We start from the raw sequence: 13,545 nt of genomic DNA, 5'->3' as shown, positions 1-13,545 counted from the left end.
GGCTGAACTAAATGTTACACACAACTGTATGTTTTAAAATCTTTCTTCTGGTGGTGGAGAGGGTTATGGTTTGGGAAGGGGTGATTTTAAGTGTAGAAGCAGCAGTGTTTTTAACCCTTTACGTACCCACCACTTTTCAGTGACAACACTGCCCCACCATGATGACTGCTTCTTCTCTACTCAAAATCTCTTCTCCCAAAGCTGTTTTTCCTTAAAAGAAGCAGATTTCAAACCATACGTTTGCATGTGGCATGCAGATTGGCTCATAGAGGTTCTTGCTTAGTGGACACATAGGAACTGCAGCAAAACGTTGCAGTGTTTCAACCTTCCTAAAGTAAGAACTCCTGTTTAGGGTTCTAGTCTTCCAATCCCGCCCCCTCCCCACCACTCATCATTTTTCTTTTCCGACTGTCACTCCACATTCAGAGGGCAGTGCTTGCAGCACTTCATAGACCATGGGCAGACATGAGAATGTGGCCTTTCAAGTGTTGTAAACGATCACTATCTTCTGAGTTTAAGACTCTGTATACAGGTTAACTTTAAATAACTCCTCTTCCCTCAAAGAATTCTAGTTTGCTAAGGCCTTCTTGGAATTGTAAGTTTGTGAGGGGTAAACTACAGTGTCCAGAATGAGAGCCAGTGTGGTGTAGGGGTTAAGCGCAGTGGACTCGTAATCTGGTGAACCAGGTTTGCGTCTCTGCTCCTCCACATGCAGCTGCTGGGTGACCTTGGGCCAGTCACACTTCTCTGAAGTCTCTCAGCCCCACTCACCTCAGAGAGTGTTTGTTGTGGGGGAGGAAGGGAAAAGGAGAATGTTAGCCACTTTGAGACTCCTCAGGGTAGTGATAAAACAGGATATCAAATCCAAACTCCTCCTCCTCCTCCTTCTCTTCTTCTTCTTCGAGGGAAAATAATGTGCTTCAAATGAGCTTTAAACATATAGTGTGTACACAGGTGATGCATGAGTAAACCTTCTTATACTTAGAATATTCCATATATTACTAAATTAGAGTGGTTAGCAACTGTGGCAAATCTTTCTGAAGTTATCTAGACATCGTGTCCAAACTTGCTAACTGTCAGAGACAGCCAACCATAAGGAATGGACTTCCTTTTTTGGAGTTTGGAAGAACCTCCTTGCCTTGAAGCTCCAGTGAGAGACAATATGGTAGAAACCCTAGTCCTTACCTTCCTTGGAAGCAAACACTCACCATTTTCAAAAGAACAGTCATGTTTTAGAAAGTTTAATAATATTTAGAAGGTTTAGTAACAATTAATAAGGCTTCATTAGGGTGGGTGGTGATGTTTAATGTAAGCCTTGTTGTAATATAATTTTAGTGTTCAATTTTTTTCCATGGTCTCTTAAAGGTTGTTCATCTCCTGATAATGGTGGTTGCAGCCACATTTGTGTTTCTCTGAGTCCATTAACTTGGGCATGTGATTGCTTTCCTGGCTATATTCTCCAGGAGGACAAAAGACACTGTACTGCTGCAGGTTAGTAGCACATCAGTTGGTTTCATTAAAAGCAAACATGATTTCAGTAGTGAAGAAACTCTGGAAGTAGACTGAATACGTTCTTGTCTGACATCACTCTTTCTCCTTAGGTTGAGCTAAGAGACATCTGAAGGCAGCCCTGTTTAGGGAAGCTTTTAATGTTTGATGTATTACAGTATTTTAATATTTTTTTGGAAGCCGCCCAGAGTGGCTGGGGAAGCCCAGCCAGATGGGCGGGGTATAAATAATAAATTGTTGTTGTTGTTGTTGTTATTATTATTATTATTATTATTATTATTCAACCTCTGAAGTTGGTTGTGCACAATGTTGATTGGCTGACAGCTGTGATGTCATAATTCCTTTGCTCCTCTCCCTCTGAAGCAATTTTCAAATAATAATAATAATAATAATAATAATTTTATTATTTGTACCCATCTGACTGGGTTTCCCCAGCTACTCAGGTGGCTTCCAAAGTATATAAAAACATAATAAAACTTTACACATTAAAAAGCTTCTCTATACAGGACTGCCTTCAGATGTCTTCTAACGATTATATCTGTCTATGTGGTTTCAATGCACAAGTGGCTCTTTATAAAAATAAAAATGTACAGCTCAGATAAAAGCATGGTGGAGAGATAAGACTGACAACTCAGTTTTCCTTTGAGTTTGACCTTACAGAGAGAGTTACTCTAATTTCCCCCAATTTCCTCTAAAGTTTCTCTTTCTTCCCTGCGTTGTGGCTTTTTGCTCTTTTCCATATGGAAAAAGAAGCATATGCCATACCATTCAAATGTCACATTCTGTTTTTCTGTAGACTTCATATAAAAGAAAACTTTTTAGGGGAAAAAATGGTCTGCAACACTGTTTGTCAGTGCGCAAAAGGCAAAAGTAACTCTGTAATCCTCAAGGTTTCTTCTCTAAAGATTATTATGGGACTAGAAGAGCTAACATGCTATGAAATTTGTCACAAACAGGGCTGAAGCCGTTTCTGTTGTTTGCACAGAGCCGAGAGATCCGCCGTATTGGTTTTGATGGAACAGATTACTCAAATTTACTCGAGTGGCAGATGGGAATAGTCTTAGCTCTTGACTATGACCCTGTTGAAAATAAGGTAAGGCATTTGCAAACTAGAGGATTTTGAAGTGTTGCAAGGACACTTGGCTTTTGCTTCTTTGCATTTTAACCTCTTGGTTACTGGTTCTCCTTGATGCACATTAGTTTAGATTAGATCTATTTAATATATTTAAAAATATCTCTAAGCTTGGTACAGAAAACTGAAGCAAAATCAAACAACTTAAACAGAACATTGTTGCACGCCACGCTGTTCTCTGAGTGGTACGAGATTCATGGTGTTCCAGGCACTTACGCAAGGTCTGTGTTTCCTTTTGGGAATGAGGCACAACGCAAACAATGGCAATATTACAGAAATACAGAATTACATATAAAAATGTTACATTATCAATTCATTTTGCTTCAGACACACCCTGTCAGCCTCCGGCTTCTCACCCAGGGTCCAACAAACTCACAACTCACCCACAAAAATCTCACAATGAGAAGAGTTCTTGGAAACAGCTGACGACCTGCTATCTTTTCAGATAATGTATTTGGACACAGTTGCTTTGTGCTTATGTCTTATGATCCTTAAGAATCCATCAATGGTTAAATGGAATTCCTCATTTGCTTTTGCTTTTTATTTTTAATTAAGTTTTTGAAAATTTTTATACATATAAAACAAAACCATTTCAAACATTAAAATACAGAGTTCTTTCAAACCCTTAGACCTCCTTCCCTCCCTCCATGGGTTCCATCTTTAAGATTAAATTTACTGCATCTTTCACCCTTATCTATCTATTATATAACCATAATTACCATAAAAAATTCACATTACGAGTGTCTTTACCTGCCAAATATTTTAACTGTTTACAGTGGTCTTTTAAATAAATTACATATTTACTCCAGTCTTTAGAAAATACTTGATCTTCCTGGTTTTGGATCTTCCCTGTCAGTTTTGCCATTTCCGCATACTCCATCAGTTTCACCTGTCATTCTTCTTTTGTTGGAACTTCTCCTTCTTTCCATCTCTGAGCTAGTAGCATTCTCACTGCTGTCGTTGCATTCATAAAAAGTTTTTTATCTTCTCTTGGGAACCCTTCACCTATTATACCTAGTAAAAAGTCTTCTGGTTTTTTGACAAATGTATTTTTAAATATTTTCTTTAACTCATTATATATCATTTACCAGAAAGTCTTTACCAATGTACATGTCCACCACATATGATAGAAAGTGCCCTCTTTCTCTTTATATTTCCTATATGTTTTATCATACCACAAATAAGCGTGCCACCCAAATCTATTATCATGACCCTCCAAATTTAGTAAATCTGCATTTTTTAACAAGATCCATTCCCGCAACCAGCAGAGACAGGTCGCTTCATAATATAACTTCAAATCTGGCAAAGAGAAGCCTCCTCTCTCTTTAGAATCAGTTAGCAATTTCTATTTTATTCTTGGAATAAAAAACCAGGAATTCTGACTTTCTCAATGCACTAACATGACTTATCTTTCATACTTGGCATTTCCAAATTTGTTTCAAAAGGTATCAGCAACCATACCCACTGTTTTTAGTGTTCAGGGATAAAGGCCAATGTGTATGTAGCCAAAACAGTACTATCAATGCACGAGAGAGGCAGGAGCAGCCTCAAAGGAACCCCATGGTTTGCAGAACTTAAAACAAAAAGAAAAACTGCTGCTGTTTAGAAAACTAAAATGGGGGGGGGGCCTCAGAAACACCCAAGAAAGATTGAGAATGAGCAGTAGCCATGGAATGACTGACAGTTGCCAGGTGGGAAAACTGAGTGGAAGAGGGCGTGGAATGGAGTATTTTGGAGCAGGGGGTAACTAACTGACTGGAGCACTGAACAGGAACAGTCCATACTGTAACCATTTGTTGCAGGTCCTTAGTGAAAGCCTATCAGATTTCAGAATTATTTTACAGATTACTGTTTGTTTCTCCTATTGCAAGTTGCTTGGCTGAAAGAGAAGCACAGGTTATTGAAGAGATGGTATATAGGGCAGTCAGGATTTACTTGCTAAGCATGCTCAGGCTGCAGAAGTCATTCTGGTTGAAGGATAAGTGCCTGCTTATTTGATCTGTAATCATGGGCTACAATTTTGTAATTACTCATTTATTTCCCCCCGCCCTAAAGAAATTTCATTGCTGATGGTAAAGCCACTAGCTAAGGAAATCCTGCTCTCTAATAAGATGAGCAATAATCAGCTATAAACCTTCTGTTTTTCTCATTACAGATTTATTTTGCTCACACAGCCTTGAAGTGGATAGAGAGAGCTAATCTGGATGGCTCAGATCGTGAAAATGTTATCCGCGAAGCAACGGAGAAACCTGAAGGACTCGCCATCGACTGGATTAACCGCAAATTGTATTGGACTGACTGGGGGTAGGTTTCTCTCTCACACATATTACAGCAAACTTAATGCTGGCGTAAGACATTGTGGTAAATGAATGACTGGCAAAAGACTGGCGTAATTGAAATGTTGTTCTCAAAGATGCCAGTGTGCTCTTGTGTGCTTAAGTCATAACAGAAAGGTTTAGCAAATGGAAAATGCCATCATTGCCCAATGTCGAAGGGTCAGGCAGACCTTTTTGCTGAACATTATTCTGCATAGAAGTGGTCATGGAAGGCAGTGTCTGCATGAAGAGCAGATCCATACCTTTTGGGGCAATAAAATCAGTGGTGGATCAGTGTCCCCTGTGTGTAAATTCTCTTATGCCTCTTTGCTCTGACATTTCTACAGAAATTTCTCAGCTCTGGGGCACCATAAAGGAAGGGAACAATTTTTTAGTTAAATGAGGAAATCACAATGGAGTGGATGTGGGAGAAGCTGCACACTTTTTGAGCCAAGGCCAAAGAATTATGATGTCATGTCATGTCATGCCATGCCCTGATGTCATATCATTTGCATTCAGTGATAATTCTGTGGTGCTTAAAAAGAAGTGTGCAGCATGTTTTAAGGAGATGTGTGCTATGTATCAGCAAATTATGATGCAGGCTAATAATATTATCCCCATGTTATGGATGGGGGTGGATAAGGCTTGCTTAAGATAAACAATGGCTTTTGTGGTTTTTAAACAGGGCAATTCATGCTCTTAAAAAAGGTAAAGGACCCCTGACAGTTAAGTTCAGTCGCAGATGGCTCTGGGGTCGTAAAGCTCATCTTGCTTTACAGGCCAAGGGAGCCGGCATTTGTCCGCAGACAGCTTGTGCTAAACCGGTTCTTGATCCTCATATAAGCTGTAATTACTGTTACAGTTATATGCAGTAACATTAACAGAATGGCTGGTTGCATAGCAAAATAGAATAGAAACTCCCTTAGCTAGACAGCTTATGACTTATGTAAGAGGGACAAAGCAAAACTGAGAAGGAGAAATCAGGAAGGGAGATAGGAGTGATGGAGCAGAACAAAACTGGATGGAAATATGGATGGTACGTGAACTGACTGTAGCCACAAACGAAAAGAGCAACAGTTTATTTTGTTGGTAATAAATTACTGTAGTAACTAATCTATCCGCATGTGTACGCAGGAAGTCCCAAATTGAAAGTAGCAATCTGAATGGAATGCAGAGGAAAGTAATTATCTGGGAAGATGTGTCTCAGCCTCGGGGAATTGCTGTCCATCCATTCACTGAGTAAGAAGTGAAACTTTCTTTGAAACTGGCAGCAGGAGGTGTACAGACTAAAGAATAAAGCCAGTAATGCAATTAGATTATTTTAGATTTTGGGCTTCAATGTCTTCTTTAGACTGCAATCCTAGCCCCATTAACCTAGGAGCAGGTCTTGTTGAATTCAGTGAGACTTACTTCTGAGAAGATGTGGTTAAGATTGCAGCCTTACAGGCTCATTAGATGGGAATGTTTATAACTTTATTTAAAGAAAATGTGGTTAGCCAGCCCTGCTGTGTTGGGTGGGGCTGGGGGGGTTGATATTATGATCATTCTGCTGAGTGGGGTTCTGGACTTCTGCCCCCAAATCCTGCCCAGAATGCACCACTGAACAAAGTATGTGACACTGTTATTTAGATACATGTTTTGGCATGAATGCCTATATGGAGTGTGTCTACAAAGCTAAGCCACTCAGAACATGGATCATTTCTTTCTTTCTAAGTATTTATAACCTGCTCTTGTGTGAGTGTTTTGATCCCAGAGAGGCATAGGAACCAACTCCTAGGGGCTATGGGGGCTTTGAGCCCCACAATAAAATATTTGAGGGGGCTGAGCACAAACTTTGCCCACAAAGTTGATGAGCATTCCCATTCAAATGGCATTTTTGCACTGCGTTATGTGATTGATTATGTGGGGCGGGGCTTATCTGGGCCCCCACAATATTTTATCCAAGTTGGCACCCCTGCAGAGGGGGATGAAATAAAAATAGGCATTGAAATAATTCAAAGGGTTTTTTTATCCCTAGAGCATCTGTCCAGAATGACACCTGAGGTTGTGGTGGTCTAATACAGGGAATCACGTTCACATGGGAGATAAGGGAGTCAATTTTTCCAGTAAGGCAACATCAAACTGAAGCATATTGACATACACAGCCTGTAGGATAATTGTGGGTTTATGGCAATCGCTTGTCAACTGTTAGTGTACACAGGAGTCAGACCAATTGGTCTATCTGGGTCAGCACTGCCTACATTGACTTGCAGGATTTCAGGCCATAAACATTCCCAGTTCTACCTAGAGATGCTGGGGATTCAACCAGGGAATCTTCTGCATGCAAAGCAGATGCTAAACCATGGGTTGTAGTGGCACGGCAACGTTGAATTAACCACGTGGGGGTGGGTTTGTCTACCTCAGTTAAACCCAAAGGCTTTCCTCACAGCTGTCATGTGCTGCACTCATCACGAGAAAAGCATAATTGACAGTTTTGATCTGCAGAACTGGCACAGTTATAGGTGCTACATAATATTCATTCCACACTTGTAAGAAATAAATATTTTTGTGTTGCAGCACCTTTCCTTTGGAACTCCCTAGTCTCAGGCAGCCACTTTCACTATACTCTTTTTGGCACCTGCTTAAAACATTTTTCTTCAATCAAACCTATCCAGACATGTAGAAGTCAACAATTCTATGATTCTGGTTTTGGCTTATTGTAGACTATAATCATTATTTCATTTAAAAAAATAATTCGTATTTTAGCCCTGTCATTTATTGACAATGCTAATGTTTGCAAATATAGCCTCTAAGCAGTTACAAAAAAATAAAACAGTCAAATTATATAAATTCTGTAAAAATAAAATAAAATAAAAATAATTCTCTTGGTGACCACTGTGGCTTGAAATGTGCTTGTTGAAGTTGTCATGTGAATTTTGTTTTGTTTTGTCACAGCTCAAGGATCAGGGAGAGAATTTAACATACAAAATAATAACCTACCTGTATAATTGCTTACATTTATATCATCCACAACAATAAATCCTGTAATGTATACAATGTTTTAAGTATTTTCTCTCTCTCTCTTTACTGCAAGGTGAAAGTATTTTTTTTATAAAAAAAAATAAAACTATTTTTCTTCAATAAAGGCAACTATTTTGGACAGACGTAGGGATTAATCCACGGATTGAAAGGTCTTCCTTACAAGGCTTTGATCGTCTCATTATAGTAGATTCCAATTTGCTTTGGCCCAGTGGAATAACGATTGACTACTTTGCTGACAAGCTATACTGGTGTGATGCAAAAAAAGCTGCTATTGAGACTTCAAATCTGGATGGTTCTGAACGGCAAATACTCACACAGAATGATGTAGGTGAGGCTTTGGGATTGACAGTTGTCTGACCATAGATGCAAGAGTTTCAGTGCATTGGTATGCTGCACATATAGAAATATCAGTGAAAGGCCACCTTTTGAGTTAACCAGTGCCTTGTGAATTCTACAGATTGATGCCAGTTGAAAAAGGAGTAAATTCTTAACCCAGTTTCAGGAAACCTGCATATTTTTTCTATGCTTTTACTGAAGTTATCAGTCTATATTATGAACTGCTTTGAGCAAACTGGGGTGGGGTGGGTGAAAACATACATATATTCAAAGATAACTATAGAAATAAGCTGCAGTTTTGCAAAGGGAAAAGAGATATGTGTAATAATATGAGAGGGGAACAGGCTTTTCTTTTTTAAAATGGAAAGGTCTATAAGAGACAACTAAAAATATACAGTAACTAGTTCTCTGCTGAAAGTTCATGGCATTTTGTTCTTTTTTGCTACAAGCATTGCCATTTCAGACAGAAACCTCTTTCTTGCAGTTTGTTTATCAGCCTACAGCCATTGTTTCCCTGATTTGTTTCAGTGCTACTTGAAAAGAACTTCCTCACTGCATTATCCCAGCCTCTTGAGGAAACAAAGCCGTTTCACTGTTCTCACTTGAGTTGGGAATAAGGGAATATGTCCCTATTCCTCTGTCAGCTGAATTGAGGATCACTGGCTTGCCATGCTGTGTCAGTGCTTGTATGACAAGACTTGTATGAGCTGGCACAACTTTCCATTTCTGTGCAGGTAGTCAGTTAGGTAAAGGTAAAGGGACCCCTGACCATTAGGTCCTGTCGTGGCCGACTCTGGGGTTGCGGCGCTCATCTCGCTTTTATTGGCCGAGGGAGCCGGCGTACAGCTTCCGGGTCATGTGCCCAGCATGACTAAGCCGCTTCTGGCGAATCAGAGCAGCGCACAGAAACGCCGTTCACTTTCCCGCTGGAGTGGTACCTATTTATCTACTTGCACTTTGACCTGCTTTCGAACTGCTAGGTGGGCAGGAGCAGGGACCGAGCAACGGGAGCTCACCCCGTCGTGGGGATTCAAACCACCGACCTTCTGATCGGCAAGTCCTAGGCTCTGTGGTTTAACGCTTCAGTTACTCATGACTAATTGGGCAGTATGTGGATGAGCTTATGCATAGGAACACACATCCAGATGTACATTCCACTGAAAGTGGAGAACAAATGTATACTATCCACATTCAGATTTGCATCTATGGATCTGCCATCTGTGATACATAGCTTGGCCATGCCATGCAGCAGGGTGAACTGGTGTACTTCAGGAAGAACCAGGAAGGAAGTATATATGAAGAAGGAGTTGGGCTTCAGTTTATGCTGCAAAGGTCTTGGGTTGTCACCATTATTCTCAATTGGATGTTCCCAGTCCACATCCCCATTCCCCTTTTGCCCCAACTAGTCAACAATCTGTGACTGTATTGGGGCAAAGACTAGGGCAGGACTAGTTAAAATGGGTGGAAGCTACAGGAGCGTGGGTTTTGGTGGAACATCAGGAGGAACGCCTTGACACTGGAACCTGTTTTCTAGAAGGATGGTGAGCTCTCCCTTGCTGGAGATCTTCAGGTAGAGACTGAGCAGCCATCTGTTGGAGATGTTTTAGTTCTGGGTTTCCTGCTTTGAGCAGGGGGTTGGGCTAGATGACCTACAAGACCCCCCCTCAACACTATCCTCCTATAATTTTAAGAAGAAGAAGAAGAAGAAGAGTTTGGATTTGATATCCCGCCTTTCACTCCCTTTAAAGAGTCTCAAAGCGGCTAACATTCTCCTTTCCCTTCCTCCCCCACAACAAACACTCTGTGAGGTGAGTGGGGCTGAGAGACTTCAGAGAAGCATGACTGGCCCAAGGTCACCCAGCAGCTGCATGTGGAGGAGCGGAGACGCGAACCCGGTTCCCCAGATTAGGAGACTACCGCTCTTAACCACTACACCACACTGGCTCTCCAGCGTTGGTGTGGTTGCCTTGGCAATGGGGATGTGTACCTTCCTACCTTTAGCACCTACTTCATTGCAGTTTTGGAAAGAGATGTGAAAAATCTTGGAAAAATGGGCATGTTCTTTCAGGGGGAAAATGTTCACTCCACTACAGCCCCATTTTGGCTCAGCAGTACCATTAATATGGAAATGCTTTGACTGCAGATTTATTAGAGCAAGGATTCTTGCTGCAGTGCTACTGCCATCTACTGTTGCTCTTGGTGTCGTAATCTGTGAATAATGAGACTCATCAACTGCAAGAACAGCATGGCTTTACATTCCTTGTTTTGCTGCCCTTGTTATGAGGGGCGGAAAATATATCATAAAATTATAGCTCCTGATTTGGACAAGGAAGGTGTTTTTTTTTTTGTCCTTCATAAATTGGCATGGAATTAGGTCATATGAAAACAACAACTGAGTTAAAGAATTAAGTCTATGGTGAAACTCAAACAATATGATTGATATAGAATTATAGGGCTGGAAAAGGGATACAAAATCATTCGCCCTATCCACTACCAAAAGCTCAGTTCTCTGTCCAGTTTACCTCTAGCTGCTACTGCAATTAACTTTGACCATCTCAACCACGGTATGCCACAAAGCAGAAATGCAAAAGCAAGGTAACAGCAGTCTAAAAAATGCCACAGAGAAGAAAGAGCAGCTGACCTCCTATCCGCTGTGCATAATGCAACAAGCAGCAGTTTTGAACTCCAGAAAAGTTACTTTGAACAATGGAACAAGCTGTCAGCATGTTTGTGACAGCTCCTTCCTTGGAGGCTTTTAAGCACTGAATAAGTTCTTGGTGGTGGATCAGGGCTCGGCAATGTGTCATGCCATGCCCTCCCATGGCAGCCATTTTTTTTACAAGCCACCCCCCCCATGTCTGCCATTTTGTGATTGGCATCCAGAGCATGTTCTCAAAATTCCAAACACACTCAGTGGTCTCAAAAGGTTGTCAACCCCTGCTGAATGTGCTTCCTCAGGAAAAGAGGTCAAACTGGGTGACCTGTGGGTTTTGTCCTATCTATGACAGCCCTTGATTTATATACAATCTTAAGTATAATGTGAGGAATAGATGCTTGTGTGCATATTCACTGATGTTTTCTTCAGTATGTTGGTGTGATGGGATTATAAAGAACATACATATCTATATTTTTTAGGCCATCCATTTGACATAACAGTGTTTGAGGATCACATTTGGATCTCTGACTGGGCAAGGCCTTCGTTGCTGAGAATGGACAAGAAGACTGGCCTAAATAGGGTCCGACTTGGAGGGAGCATGTTGAGACCCTCGTCATTGATCGTCATTCACCCCTTAGCAAAACCAGGTATATTTCAAAGGTTAGGCAGCTGTTTTCCTATTAGCTCCAGCTAACAGGGCCTATTAGGTAGGTTGACTGAATGAGCAGCAGAGTGGTGGGCTAGGTATTATTTGGCGAATGCTGTAGATAGTGAAGACAGAAACGAACCCCTGGTGGCAAATGAGCTAGAGACCAACAACCCATGTGTGAAGTATCTTATCAGTTGAATGTTGTTGCTATTACTCTGAATTTTGTGTGTCACAGGAATCCTGTGTGAAATAAATGTGTGTTATTTCACAACATGCAGATCCCTGCAGCTATTACTAACCCGTTTGGTCCCAGAAACAAGCTGCATTTGCTTTCTTTTATAAATTGGAAAGCTGCATATACGACAGTGATATTTGCTAATCACCAGTCAGCTATGCAAGAAATCTAATGCATTGACTTGGCATGCATGAAAGGACTTTTGAAGATGGCCCTTTCCCCCTGCAGCCTCTGAAAATTAACTTTATACAGTTGGGGGACTCTGCAGAATATGGAGGAGGAGAATGTAGGGAAAGGGGAAAGAATGAATCAGCAAAAACTGCCTTTTCTCATCTTCTCTTCTATAAGCATCATCACCAACAAGAAATTTATCCACCCTTCAACATGAAGTTCTAGGGAAGGTTATAACAATTTAAAATTGAAGAATTAAAAACAGTACTATCACAGGATTAGGGAGGGTCCTGAAAACACAAATCTCAGGTGTTAAGAGCAATTTAGGGGCTGCCACAGAGAATGCCCTCTCCTGGGTCACCCTCCCAAACTTCTGAGGGAGGTGGAACTACCCAAAGGGCCATCTCTGCTGATTTTAACACCTGAGAAAGTCTATAGGGAAAGAGGCAGCCTTCAGATATTTGGGACCTTGGTCATTTAGGACTTTAAACACTAATGTGAGCACATTCAATTAGGCCTGGAAACAAACTAGAAGTCAATGCAGCTGTTTCAGAACCGGGGTTATGTGGCAACCTCAACAGTAATCTGACTGCCGCATTTTGGACCAGCTGAAATCACTGAGTCGTCTTCAAGGGCAGCGCCATGTAGAGTGCATTGCCATATTCTCATCTGGAAGTTACTGGTGGAGGCATGTGCTGGATCAAAAGCCCTTCTGAGTGCGTGAGCCCCAGCTGGATGCCACCCTAGACCTAAACTTCAAAATGCTTTGAGTCTTATTGTTATTGTTTCAGGTTGCAGAGTCACATCCAAGGCAGGAGTGCTGACTAACAAGACATTATTAACCCTGAAAACACCCCACCAGCATCCTCAGAGTCACAGTTCATACGGAGATAGCAGAGGAGATGCAAAACAGATGAAACCGATGCTGACTGCTGAAATCGTGGTGTCTAGTAAAGATTGCAATTCCCTATTTCATAACTCCAGGAAGTGGTTGATTCATCAAGCGTTGGGCAATGTGGTTTCAGACAGATATGCCCTGAATAGGCTTACCAACAACTATTGATGTTAAAAGGCTGGGAGTCCCAGGGCATGGGTGCTGCTATTAAACACAAAAACAATTTGTTGCAAGTATATTTGAGGACATGTTTCTGCATAGCAAGAAAATGGAGGAAATCCAGGTTCAGTGGTGGAGAATGTCCTAGTAGGGCATATCATTTTAGGGGGGGTGAACTTTTTGCAAATTTCTTCAGTGAGAAGTGTATTGAAAGGTTGGCTCTAATTAATTTGTCCTGAGTAATGACCTATTCTGAGCACATGTACTATGAACAATGAGAATGAGCATGCTTTGTTTTGTGCCACAGACCAGGACAATTGCATATGGCTGGGATGTGATATCAACGCCCAGTGCATTTTGAATGAAGATGGCACTACTTGTCAATGCCAGGCAGGGTTCGTCATGGAAGGCCAACTGTGCTATGGTAATTTTAGTGTCATATGTTTATTTTGTTTTGTTTTGTTTTA

At 41.1% G+C, this 13,545-nt stretch overlaps 1 protein-coding gene across 3 annotated transcripts in view; it reads left to right on the top strand.

Moving 5' to 3' along the window:
- Positions 1 to 13,545, top strand: part of EGF (epidermal growth factor) — a 41,739-nt gene that overhangs the window by 16,482 nt on the left and 11,712 nt on the right. For 2 of the 3 annotated variants that reach the window (XM_081020282.1, XM_081020281.1), the window contains exons 9-16: positions 1,366 to 1,491; positions 2,466 to 2,602; positions 4,797 to 4,945; positions 6,091 to 6,195; positions 8,082 to 8,305; positions 11,449 to 11,616; positions 12,816 to 12,974; positions 13,386 to 13,502. In XM_081020282.1, the coding sequence (XP_080876408.1) occupies positions 1,366 to 1,491; positions 2,466 to 2,602; positions 4,797 to 4,945; positions 6,091 to 6,195; positions 8,082 to 8,305; positions 11,449 to 11,616; positions 12,816 to 12,974; positions 13,386 to 13,502 (1,185 nt within the window). The remainder of the gene's footprint in view (positions 1 to 1,365; positions 1,492 to 2,465; positions 2,603 to 4,796; positions 4,946 to 6,090; positions 6,196 to 8,081; positions 8,306 to 11,448; positions 11,617 to 12,815; positions 12,975 to 13,385; positions 13,503 to 13,545) is intronic. The other variant, XM_081020283.1, reaches the window with a different exon arrangement.

Source organism: Podarcis pityusensis, assembly GCF_964106645.2.
Source record: "Podarcis pityusensis genome assembly, chromosome: 9".
Lineage (NCBI taxonomy): Eukaryota > Metazoa > Chordata > Lepidosauria > Squamata > Lacertidae > Podarcis > Podarcis pityusensis.
This window is presented reverse-complemented; position numbering and strand designations above follow the sequence as displayed.